The following is a 12870-nucleotide window of genomic DNA, read 5'->3' as shown; positions in this document are numbered from 1 at the left end:
GATAGGGATCCTGGGACACCAACAGTGAGCAAGGAACTGTTAGTTTAAATAGTCCTTTATAGAGATTCATAGGAGCTTCAGCAGATGTTGCCAAATAACCTGATGGCCAGAGGCTGGGACTGCCAGTGGTATAGAGGCAGTGCACCAAAACTTTTTTTTTTTTTTGGTCTATTTTAATTGAAAATCTTTTTGGCTTATGAAGAGAAGTCTGCTAAATTTGGGTCATTCCCAAGGTTGTCCCGTCACTCCTATTTTATGCGTGTCACATGAGCTCCATGGGGAGGTTTTCTATTCCTGTAAGGAAGCCAGGGAAGGGGCAGAAGAGCTGCTGCCGTTGCTGTGTCCCTGCTTTAGGACCTCATGTGTGATGGTTTTGTTATGTCGTGTGGTGGCTGCATAGAGCTGACTGGCAGTGTAGGAAGCAGGAAAAGAAAGAGGGTGGAAAAGCCTGAGTACCTCCAAGCCGCAGATTGACTCGCTATATGCCAAGGTAAGAAAAAGGAGGGGAAAAAAAAAAAAGAAATTTAGATTAGAATTATACCTTCCTTTTGGAAGAATCTTGCATCTATTTGTACAGTCAGCAAAGACAGAGAAGAGTATGATCATGCTGTTTTCAAAGAATCACTTCATTTTAAAGTTGAGAACCAACTTGGAAGTTCTTTGGTTTCCTACATTATTGGAGTGGCTCAGCCAATTTGTTAAGGGGCTGTGATTCTTTGCTACACCATTAAAAAAAAAACCTGCAAAACACTCTGTTCTCTTTGTTGCTACTCATTATATACAGCCACAGGGATACATGCTTGTCATCTGACAGTAAGGAAAGCACAGCTGAATTCACTGCCCTCAGGAACTTGCAAAACAATATGAATTAAATGTTTATACTTTTCAAGTCCGCATGAAATATCACTTGGTTTTGGAGGTGTTTGCAAGAAACATCTTGTGTTCACTTCTAAACTAAAGCCAAAAGAAAAGGAAGAAATACTTATTGATTTAAAAGCAATGCATGCAATTTATAGTATTCATTGCCGAATGTAATTATCTTAAATGAATATACTTTGTAGACAGCTTGCATTTGTTGGATTAAATTCCAGTTATCATGGTAAGATTCCCTAGGTGGCTTTATTTCTTATAGATTTCCCAGCTTTTCCCTCTTTGTGTATTACAGATAGTAGAGGAGTAATACCAGCCCAAAGATCTGATACCTATAAACATACCTTTCAGCTTGTGAAGGCACCAACACAGAATGTCAGTGTGTGATAAAGAAGGGGGGAAAAAGGTATTTTCATACAGATATCAGAAAATGGCATAGAATTTATCCCTACTGGAAATAATGTACTCTTTCCTCAGTTACGCAATTTCTAATTCCTGATGTTAGCTCTTCAGATACAAGAAAAAGCATCTAGATTTGTGTGGAATGTAACTATCTGATCTATCTCAAAAGTCCTTCATTTCCAAAGCTATGCTTAAGAGATAACATAAACTTCTGACCCTCACCTTTTTGTGTTGGAATTTCTGTTTCCAGGACCATAGAGGAGAAAGTAAATGGGTCTTATCCTTAGAGTAAATGCTGGTGGTTTTGCAGAGTTTAAGAACCTGGATTAAAAAATACCCCCAAATTATCCCCTGGTAGAGTAGTACTTTGACTATCATATCATGGAGTCTGGTTTGACATGTGTTAATGCCAGAGGAAACCAGTTAACCAAAAGGCAACAGTCCTCGTTGGCTGTCTTTGGCCTTTTGTGAGTGGGTAATTTCTGCATGGATGGGCTATGTATTTAGTTTCATTCTAAATACAAGCTGAAGTTTCAGAAACATACTCTGGTTTCTCCACGTTAAGGGGACGTCTCCTCGCTATTCCTCTCACTGTTTTCGTAAATGCACACTGATTTGCTTCTGCATCCAGCTGCCTTGTATAACACCACCGTGTTAAGCTACCATCCACAGCCATGTACATATCAGAGCCAGGCTGGCTCTGTGGTAGCTGGTCAAAATAAATGACGCTCGACTCTTGCATCTCTATGTTCTTTATGCATCCTGTGCGAAAATTATACTGTGTTCCCATGGTCTTCCACAGGGTTGACAAGCTTTGTGCAAGGCTGGAGTGGCTTCCAGGTTCTCCTGCGCTTGTCACTGATGACGTGATTTCTCTTACTTCAAACTAAAGCCCAGGCAACTAATTATTAAATGTGACAGTCTATGAGGTTTTGCTGCCTTTTCATTTTTGCTCCATGTTGAATGTCGGGACCCTTGTTGCATACAACTAGTTGCACTCCATATTTCTCCCTATAATTATTTTTTCCCTTATCATCTTGCCAGTTTTGACCCATTTTTGACTAGGAGTGTCCCACCAGAGAGCTGTCAGGACAGTTCATGCAAACCGTGGCCTGGCACGTGACGGGCACTTCGTGGGTGTTGACCAACTTGACCGCACGTGCAAACTTGGCCCTGTCACAAGGTTGGCTTTAGCAAAGTTAATAGCAGCTCTGGAGGGACTGGAAACCATTTTGTTGGATTAAACAAACCTGCCTATTTCAGTCTACCATGTTAGGATATAATTTAAAACTTTGAAACCAGAGAAGCAAAATCCTTCCTTTTTGTTCTATTTCTTGTGCTGACCTCTATTCTCAAATACTGGATTTGGACATCTGATACAGCTGAAAATGCATTTCTCTTTCCAAATGAATTAATGCTGCTGTTTTGAGTTTATTTACACTCTTTCCCTTGTCTACAGATATTTCCTTTTATTTCTATTATGTAATTGCTAGAATATTTTTTTTTTTATTTAAGTCTGTACATGCTAGTCTAACTCATGTATCTTAATCCAATAAAATCCTTCCTCTCTTATAGGGAGGAAGCTGCAAAGATATATGCATTAGGACTGTCCACTTCATCAGTTTTATGTCTCTTCAAGTGTAATAAGAAATGACTTGAAGTATTCTATCCCAATCTCAGTAGTCAGTATCAAGGGAAAAGCTCACAGCACTGCAGTGTGATCACAGTGCGTGCCAACTCCACAGCCCAAAGGAAGAGATGATCCAGCAATGATTAAGACTTTTTCCTAGATTACTGTGCAGAAAAATATGCTCAGTGACAACTACTTTATATTCAAATTCCAGAATGGGCATCCCACCAAGGTGAACAAATCTACTCCAAATGGACAGCTACTAGTATTTCAGGCATAACAACTGATTTTTTTTAATTTTTTTTTTTTTTTTACGCTGTCATACCATTATTACTAGAAAGTAGTCCCTGAAAGTATGAGGAGTTCAAAATCTGCTACTGAGAGTCTGTCTTGGTATTCATGGTGATGTGATAAAACATGAGCAGCTAAAGGAAAAAAAAAGTGTTATTGCTATTTTTGAACCACTGTTCTGGTAATGCCTTGATGCCTTCACCAGAAGGAAGGTGCCTATTCGCTCAAATCTGTGTTTAGGAATTTAAATCAGTTTATGTCTAAGTAGACAAAGACAGGAGGATGAAAACTATACCTATGTCTGTTTTGCAGAGTTGGAGGAAAGAGGTAGAAGGGGTAAGTGAAGCACAAAAAGAGTCGAGGTGTGACAGGTTGGCTCAACTGGAGGGTTTGGCTATTTCCCATAATGAAACGCAGTTGTCCCAGCCAAGACGTAAATCCGTGGTGGAGCTGGGCTCCCAACACCATCTCCAGGTTCACTGGGGAAGCCCTTAATCCCCAAACCATCCTTTCTTTTCTCTTTCTGTGTGAAGATCTGGAGATCAATGGGATTTAAAAGGGCGGAAAAAAATTAATAGTACTTGAAAAAGATATACTAGTTAAACTAGTTTTACCAGTGCATAGTGATTTTAATTCCATTGTAAGAAAACAAAAGAACTTTTCTGACTCAGAAATAGGCTACTGTCTCACCAGCTTCCAGTTGTTCAGGTAGTGCTTTATTCTTTTTTTTTTATCTGCTTTATCAGAGAGAATTCTTCCTTGGCCTTAACTTATTGTTTCACTAATTTCCTTCAGAATATTAAGTTTCACTAATGCCAATTCAAACCAACGTCTCTGAGCAAGCAAACAAGTGAGGAGCAAATTAAGGGAGGAAATACTTTTCCTTTTCTGCTGATATAATTTGATGTAGATTTTGAAAGTAAATCCTCTAAATAAGAGGGAAAGGTTACAGAGAGTACTACTTCAATCATCCTGAAGTCAGTATTGCCTCTTAGAATGTCAGAGAACAGTTTGCATGCATTGATGAAATCTCTTATGCCACAAAAAACATTGCCAAAAGGAAAGCAGCAAATTGTAGTTTAAGAGTGGAAAGAACTAGAAAGCATAACTCTATAGAGAAAAGGTAGAACCATACAAAATTATTCATTATGGTTTAAATAATGCTACTTTCATAAGGTTCACGTTACCTTCACATTTGATAATTTTAAAGGGATCAATGTGGGAATAAGTTGTGGTATCAGCATGGAAATTATTTTTTGTGGTTCTTAAGAAAGGCTTATAACAAGTGGTTCTTTATGAAATGTTCTGAGCAGAAGAGTATGTGCTCTCACAACGTGCTTTTTCGATTATTCTAAGCAGAAAATATAAAACAGCGATCTAATATCTGTATAGTAATTCCCATTTCATCTTGCAACTCAGTTTTGAAAATATTGATTGTAACGGGAGAGTATTACGGTGCTTCATGAGATTCAAAATGAGCTTTTAAGGTCTTGTAGCAGAACAGTGCAAATACTTTAGGGGAGACTCCACCACCGCTGCAAAAGAAGTAAAGTAAAAGATCCAAGTTCATTTCACAAGTGTATACATTTAAAAAAGGGAAAAAAACCCCAAACAAAAACCCCACAAACCTAAACTGCCCTTTCTGAATATTGATATTTCTTTCACATTAGAAATGTCTCATTTTAAGTGCTTATGTGTTTCCAATCACTATACCACCTGAGCAATGTGTAATTTTTACTGTATTTATGCTTATGATTGCCAGTCAGAATAAGAAAAAGTATAGTTTCATCTCCTCCCAGATGGCAAACAAGGAAATGAGCCATTCGTTTGAAAGAAAAATCTATGTTAAAGCAAGAATCTGAAGCTGGGTCTCATGCAACGCGGTCCACCACCCAAACTGGGGACATTGTTGTGCTTGATAATAAGAAGTTTCAGCTTTAGGAATTCTGTGAGAGATGTTTTTGTCTTGTAACAGTCTGTTTTATTCTGCAGCTGCTTTTTTAACTTTAGGACTCACTAACATCAATTGACTGTCAAATAAGTACCACTGTGAACTCATGAATAAACATAGTTATCATTTACATATTAGCAGAGGGCCTTTAGCTGAAAAGGATCCATTTGTGCTACTGCAATATCTTAATTATTTATTGTGTTATATCGTAATTAATTGTATTTTACTCTCTCAAAACTCTATAGTATGTATATCTTACAGGGTTTGGAACCAATGCACTAATATTAAAGTGGTAATCAACGCTGCTTCTAAATATTCATGCCAATAAATGACTCCCATGTGTTTGCTGAATGCCAAGGATAGTCTGAAGCATTTATTTAGCATTCTAGTGGGATATAGTTTCTGCAAAGTTCACATAGATGCAGAATTCCAGTATCGTAACTGTTTTGCGTGGGGAGAGGGAAAACATGTTTGAATTTGCACAAGCAGTGCGGCAGGACACTCAGAAGAAAGCAATGGCATCTCGCTCACAATCTGTGCTTAATAATGTCTGAGAGCACTGGGGAGTTGTCAGCTATTTTGTATTATAACAAAATTACAATATTGTTTAGTCTACGACAACCTCCTCATAATTTCACTTTTTAATAAACTTCTACAATTTTCCAAATCATTTAAAAATCATTGCATTTCATGGGCGGGGTGCTCTGACTGGCACGCAGCCGGGACTTCATCAAGGCACTGCTGTAGCAATTCCTCAATTTCTCAATAAATCAATTAAATACTATAACCCTAAAATTATCCTGCTTCAGTACTGCAATTGGCTGACATAAATCTTCAGAAAAGCATATTGAGTGTACAGAGGAACAACTGATTTATTGAGCTACTGTCAGAATTTCAAAACAAGGAAATAGTGTCTCACAATCCAGTAAGTTTGTTTAATGAAACGTAAGTTAAGTGTAAACAGTCTTAAAATATATGTGAGTCCAGCCTTTTGGGTTAAGAGTAACTAGCATATCGTAAGCTGTGCTTTCTCGTTTGAAGTACAGTTTCAAGAGCCTGGATGGGTGCGCTGCCCCTTTCTGCAAACGAGTGTTTGAGCCTCCGCTCCATCCCACCTCCAAGGGAGAAAGGATCATCAGACCTTTCCAATGCTCTTTCACAGCTGCCAAAAACACCCGGTGGCTTTACCTTTGGATGCTTGAGATGAAAAAGAACTTGTTTTATAATCAGGGGGACGGCAATATGAAGATTGCATGCAGTCGTGATGGTGCTGAAAATGCAATCCAGATGTCCTGATCCCTGCTCCGTGCGGGAGTGCAATTGGGATTTCCGTGTGCTCTGCCGTTGATGTCTTGTTTAGAAAATTCTCTTAAATACTTGTATATGTACAAATACTTTGTCTATTATTCTCACAGAGATGCTGGTTGATACTGTTGACCATATTCCTAATTGCTTCAACACCAATTCTTTTTTTTTATAGCTAAAATTTAATTATTCCTTATGAAAAGTATAAAATTCGTATTCAAATATTTAGCTGTTTGTAGGCAAAAACATAGTTCAGCATGACTGTACTTTATGTTTAGTTTCCATGATGGTCTTAGATCACATGTGCAGTTCTATGTGTGAATATTTAGCGTATTCAGCCTGAAGGGAAAAAGCATTTCTGTTAGAGCCACCCTGCTGACTGTGATCACAGCACTGCAGGTCTGCTCTTAATGCAGGAGGTATTGGCTTTGAACGTGGATATCTTAAACTGAAAATGGTCGTGCAAGCCCAAACCTGACTATCTGTACCTCACTTTAAAAAATAGTTCAGCAAGATTGAGCATTAATAAGAGATTATATTAGTGTTTAATGTAGTTATGCTATTATATGGAGAGGAAAAAGAGAAAATTCAAAACTGTATCAGATGTCTCCTGGAACTGATGTGTACTGCATCACTACGCTTATCTTCGCAGGAAAGATGCACTCCAATGTGCAAAGTTGCAAGCGATGCAATTGCTTAAGGGCACACCGTGGGGTCCAGCAGACCCAGGTGTGAAATCCTGCGGCCGCCTCTCCGCGTTTGCTCGTGCTCAGCTGCGGCTCAAGAGCTGCGACGCCACAAACGCTTCTCCTTGTAGCTGCTTGCTTCTCCCAAGCAGGGCCTGATCCTGCAACGGCAGACGTGTGTCCAGCTCCCCGGCGGAGCGCGGTGCAGGACGATGGGTTTTGGGTTTGGACTCAGCCAAGTCTGTTTTCCTTTTTCAGAATCACCCAGCACTGCTGCAGTTTGTAATACAAGCTGAGAATAAACATCTAGTCATCAATCTGGAGAGGAATGAGTAAGTACCCTTGTTGCATGTTCACTTTGTACTGGAGGTTCTCAGAGGAGGGTTATAATTTTAAAATTGGTAGTTTAAGAGTAACCTGGAGCCAAGTCTGCTACTGGTCCTTCATGGAACAGGCCCCTAACAAGAGAGTTTTGTTCCAGTTTGGAGTGTGTGTATTTGCACACTGCTTATGGTGTGCAATAGAATCTCAATGGTCACCTGCATTGATGTGAGACTGAAAATGGACATGTTGCCTCTCAGTGTTTTCCTGTTGATTGTTATTTTTACTTGATTTGGGTTTGTCCTCCTTTCCTGTGGTAAGCCCTTTTATTTACAGTAATGTGCAAAATCCTACAGTCTTTGGAACTTTTTTTGGAGGACTCCTCCCTCCTAACACTGCCTGTGACCGTGGTTGCCTCCGTGTAGTGGCTGTTGGCGTCTGCTCGGGGAAGATGAGTCGAGCATTTGGGCTTAACCCCTGCTGGACTTGTGAAGAGGAGCTCTCTGGGTTTGCTGGCAAGGAGCTAATGATGGGATGTTGGTGCAGTTCATGAGGCCCATAATCAAAGCGGAGCTTGAACCCTCCTTTGTGGGTTGTAAATATTGCATCTTCTTCCATGGGCTCTTGACAGCTCCTGCTCATGTCCACAAGCTTTCGGAGAGGGATACCAGGGGCTGCTGTAGAGAGGATCCCATGGGCAGAAACCCAGCAGAGTTTTTACAGAGGGGTACAGACCCATACAGAGATGAAGTTACTTCTCTGGAAGTACATGACAAATGGAACCCCAGTCATCAAAGTCTTAGTCTACCTTCTCAACTCTCCAACCGCTTTCCCTCTAAAAGCATCTCAGGGATGTATTGTGGGAACCCAGATCAGGACAACTACGTGCTGCTTGTCAAAGGAAAACCAAAGATCACTTTCAACCCAGGGAAAACTTTTTATAAATCTTAGCAAGGATCTCTGTGTTCTGTAGGTTTCCCTGCTGTGAAATAAAAGCAGCAGAGGTATTTTTTTACTGTAATAGAGAGACCATAGATGTAAGCAGTGCAGCCTTATGTGTTAAGGGGAAGGAATGTGCATGTGAAAGCAAAAGTCCGAGGGAGGCCGGGTACATGCTGCCTCAGGCTGGTGATGGACAACTTCAATGGAAAACGACGGGGCACCTCTTCAGTCCTCTGTAGTAAAACAACACAAAGCGCTTTTTATTTCCAGTCATTTGGATGAACCCTAATATTACCCAGCTGTAATAAATCCAGTTCGCTTTATTATTCAACATCAGGCCCAAATCTTGAGGGGTTTTTTACATTATTTTTAATGCTCCTTAGTTGTTCATTTCCTATCCTTGAAGGGTATGTAGATCCCCCATGCATAGGTTGCTGTTTCAGTAACTAGAGGAGGATTTAACTCCTTTTGTAAACAGGGATTTAACTTTATATTCTCTTAATCTTTGTCAAAGGGTGTGCCTTCCTTCAGGAATGGGAAGTATGCAGCAATTGAGGAAACTATTTACATTCCATGTCAGCGATTAAAAGAACATAAAACTGCTAATACAGGCCTTGCTGAACATACCAAACTCTCTGTACCTGTAGTAAAGTCAGATTTAGAAAATTGTAAGATGCAATCTCCACCTCTTTTAGAAGTAGGACTTGAAAGTACAGTAAATTAACTCTGTGAGCATCTGTCTGACTAACCAGATTTAGAGATGTTGAGATCTGCTCCTTAAGAAATACAGTGTTTATCAATGATTATTTTTTAGTCTACCTACCTCTATGGTGGTGTATCCACCAGAAGATTTGCATTCTACAAGAGTTGCGTATGGTGTTAACAACATGAGGTTCCTCATCTTAGCAGGAGCTTCTACGTAGCATACAGGGCAGTTCATAGATCCCAAACCACAGAAAAAGTCAGTCATGGTTTTGCAAAATCATTTCTCCCTTTTCTCCAGTATTACTGACTTCGATTTTCAGAAGAAATAATGGTCTGAGTGTTGCAAGTCCGTGCAGAAGTTGCATCGGGGGGTGTGTGTAGGTCTATTTGTTACCTGTTTCTGTAAATAACACAGTGCATCAGTCGGGATGACTGGTCTGTGCCCCCCAGGGCAAACAATCTCAAGGCCTCTGTGTTTGTCCGTGGAAATTTTTGGTTGCATTTCTTTTGCCTGTAATGATGTTTTGGGGCGTGTTGTCGCTGGTGTGAAGAGGCAAATGGCAGCAGAGGAGGTGAGGCGTTTAGGGCACGAAGCAAGCAGCGTGGACGCATTGCCGCTTCCAGGGGGTCCTGCAGGTTCATGGAGTTGAAAAATAACGTCCAGGAGAGAAATGAGAGAATGCATTTCTGCTGAGCAGAGAATGGGGAATAACAGCTGGTGGCAGCGGGCCAGATTGGTAGATTGTGGACTCCAGAGGTGCGAGAAGGTCCTTGCATACCTGGAGAAGGTTTCCACGCTGCAGCTCCTGCCCGTGAGTCTCCAGGGCTGCAGAGAGGACCAGCAGACGTGCATACAGACCCTGTCTCCTCCAGCCTGCTCCATCTTCCTGAGGTTGGCATGAAACATGCAGCTCAAATGCCTTGAAGGCATCGATGCTCAGCATTGGAGCAGCCATTAAATCAGCATGCTTTAGGTAGAAGTAGAGCTAAACACAAACATCTTTTCCTGACTAGTAAGTGACAACACATATCTGATGTGTGTGCTGTTATTTTACTGTAGTTTCATGTAAAGCATGTTATTCCTTGGAGAATGGTGGGGGTGGAGGTGGATGGGACCCCTAAATTACATAATTTCTGCATTGGGTTATGCAAAAAAAAACTGGATGTGATTTTCCATGGTTAGTAGAAACAGCTGCTTTGAGTAGTCTTGACATTAAACTCCATTTATTGAAAACCTTAGAGATTTTCCAAACCTTGAGTTGTATTTCAAAACATGATTCAGATGCATTAGGCAACCCCAAGTGGGGACTGATGTGTTAAACCATCTGTTATCTATGGAAATATTTAATGTCAGTTTGGTGCTTTCTGATATTTAGACTCAGCAAGATGTGTTCATATGTACTGGGCAAGATGTTAAAAGTTAGTTCTGGAAGAGTTACTGGTACCTAACTTCACAGCTTAGGGTTTAAAATCTTCTCTATGGTTTCCAGCTGTTAAGATTACTTTTGTACATATTCATTAAACGCTTTAGTGATTAATTTTCAGGCATCACACATTTGCAATTGCAAAACCAAAATGATTTGCTGTGAATTCAATCTGTCAATCATAGAAAACCTGTTAGCGAGCTTATGTTGCAAGTACATTTCTTACCATGATTTAGTTGCAAAATATGATTGCACTCTTGAGAACCTTAAGCTCTGTAGTACCTTAAATGTTTTAGAAACACTTGTCATTTCCAGAGATTTCCAGAATCAGCAAATCATCAATCAGCTGCAAAATAAACCACTCTGCAGAGCAGCTGACTGTACTGGTGTGCATTACATCAATAATACTGATGCACTTCTGTTGTGCAAGGGACAGTAATGTATGCACATATAAATTCCTTTAAAGTTGATTGCAGCACGTGGGTCTTAGAGGAAAGTAGGCTTACTATTGTGTAAATGAAACAAAACCCCTGTAAGATTAAATCTGAGTTGGAGAGTGGAACGGTATGTGACTACTGGCTGTTTTTCTGCAACTGGAAACATTTTACACTCTGTCAGAAATAGGTCTGTATACAGCAAAGTACTTAAGTGTTCTTTTAACTTTAAACATATGAGTAATCCAGGTAAAGTCAGTGGAATTACTTATTTTCAAAATTAATTTCATGCTTAAATGATTTGCTGACAAAGGTCATAATTATGAATGTCAAAGAAATATAACTTTGAACAGATGTTAGAGAGCTTTTTCACTGCTGACTCATGTATATACCTGAGTCTATGGCAGATAAAGATAAAAAGCTGAGGTAAGTCGAGAGCATGTGAAGGCACGTATGGAGGTAGGATGGCTTTGACCTCAGGACATCGGCAGCATCTCAGGTGTGTCCCGGACGGTTTCCTTCTGCTGGGACTTCATTGACCACCTTTGCAGAGGGAGCAGTGAGGGTGCGATCGGTGCGGTTGTGGCTGACGGGCCATTGGCAGCGTCCAGGGGAACGTGGAAATGAAAAGAAAAAGCTCAAGTATTTTAGAGAAGCAGAGTTCGCTATTCAGTTCCCCATAACTTTACGCTCTTTTTCGTTGGGTTTGCAACACAGCCTTTAAGAAAGCAATATATAAAAGGGAATAGATGAGGTTAGATTGCTGCCTTTTATTCTCTCAGTAAAAATTTTGCTATTTTATCAGCAGGCAAAATCTACCCCAGGCCATGGTATAAGTCCCCATCTTATCCTTTAAATCCCCTAGGATCCCAGAGATCTCCAGAAGTTTAGAGCATCTCTGACCATCCCCCTTGCACATTTACCACGTCTACATGGAGACACCGTACCAGGGATGTATTGGGATGTAATGGTCCAGTATTGGAGGTGGCTTTGAATGCTTAGCTCCAGGACAGAGGAGGTTCCAGCAGTATTCCCTCAGTCTGAAAAGCAGGCAGTAGGCATCTTCATGCATAGTGCTGATGTGACCTGTTCCAATGAGGCTTTAGCGCTCAGAAATCTTCTGTATTCTTTTTTGGTTAAAAAAAAAAAAAAAAGTAGTGCGCTCTTCTTTTCTGCCTGACCTTTCTGAATAGGAGCACTGATTTGTGTGCAAGTGACATTCTAGCTGGATTAATTTAGCAGGGAAACAACCCATTTCCAGTGCCAAAGAAAATAGCTGACAAAATTTGTTAATGAATTGACATGCTTATATACAGTCGATGGCTTGAAATACAGATAGAGGAAACAAATCTAAACAAACAAATACCAAATAGAGAAATGGGACCTCTCAGAATATACTTGCTATTATAATTCTGTGCTGTAACTTAGCCAAAAAAACTGTGACCCCTGACTGTTTTATCTGCAAATGGTGGAGCTGGCAGATGTACTGCGGCATTTCAGCGTGAGCTGACAGTTGGGATTTTGCTTTAATTGAAGCAAACGTTTCATTTTAATGTCAGTAACAATTTTTCCCTTCTGTAATGGTAATAGTCAAATGGTCTAGACCGCACTGAAATGTGAAGATTCAGCTCTCGCAGCTACAGTAATGCTGATATCAATCCGTGGCTCTAAAGGTACAGGTGTTTGATGTAGCTTTGTGGTATAAGGATGGCATATTTAGTGTGGGCGTTGAGACACTGAGATTTGTTCTGGAATTGAGAGAGTATTAGCGTAGGTTGGTATTAGCAGTGGTAGTCGAGTTTGTGTGGTTGGGGCTACGTTTGGCTGTGTCGGTTTGGAGCTGTGTGTTGGAGTGAAAGGGTTCAGCTCCAGCAGGAGAGAAACTGCTGCTTTCTTGATCTGTTTTTCC

The 12870-nt window shown here is 40.3% G+C and overlaps 1 protein-coding gene across 1 annotated transcript in view; it reads left to right on the top strand.

Annotated features, from left to right (window-relative positions):
* ADAM12 (ADAM metallopeptidase domain 12) overlaps nucleotides 1–12870 on the top strand; it is a 185472-nt gene that overhangs the window by 40090 nt on the left and 132512 nt on the right. Inside the window, exon 3 of the mRNA XM_069797206.1 lies at nucleotides 7394–7467. Coding sequence (XP_069653307.1) covers nucleotides 7394–7467 — 74 coding nt within the window. The remainder of the gene's footprint in view (nucleotides 1–7393; nucleotides 7468–12870) is intronic.

Source organism: Haliaeetus albicilla, chromosome 11 (genome assembly GCF_947461875.1).
Source record: "Haliaeetus albicilla chromosome 11, bHalAlb1.1, whole genome shotgun sequence".
In the NCBI taxonomy this organism is placed as follows: domain Eukaryota; kingdom Metazoa; phylum Chordata; class Aves; order Accipitriformes; family Accipitridae; genus Haliaeetus; species Haliaeetus albicilla.
Note: the sequence above shows the minus strand (reverse complement) of the source record. Positions and strands in the feature narration are given on the sequence as shown.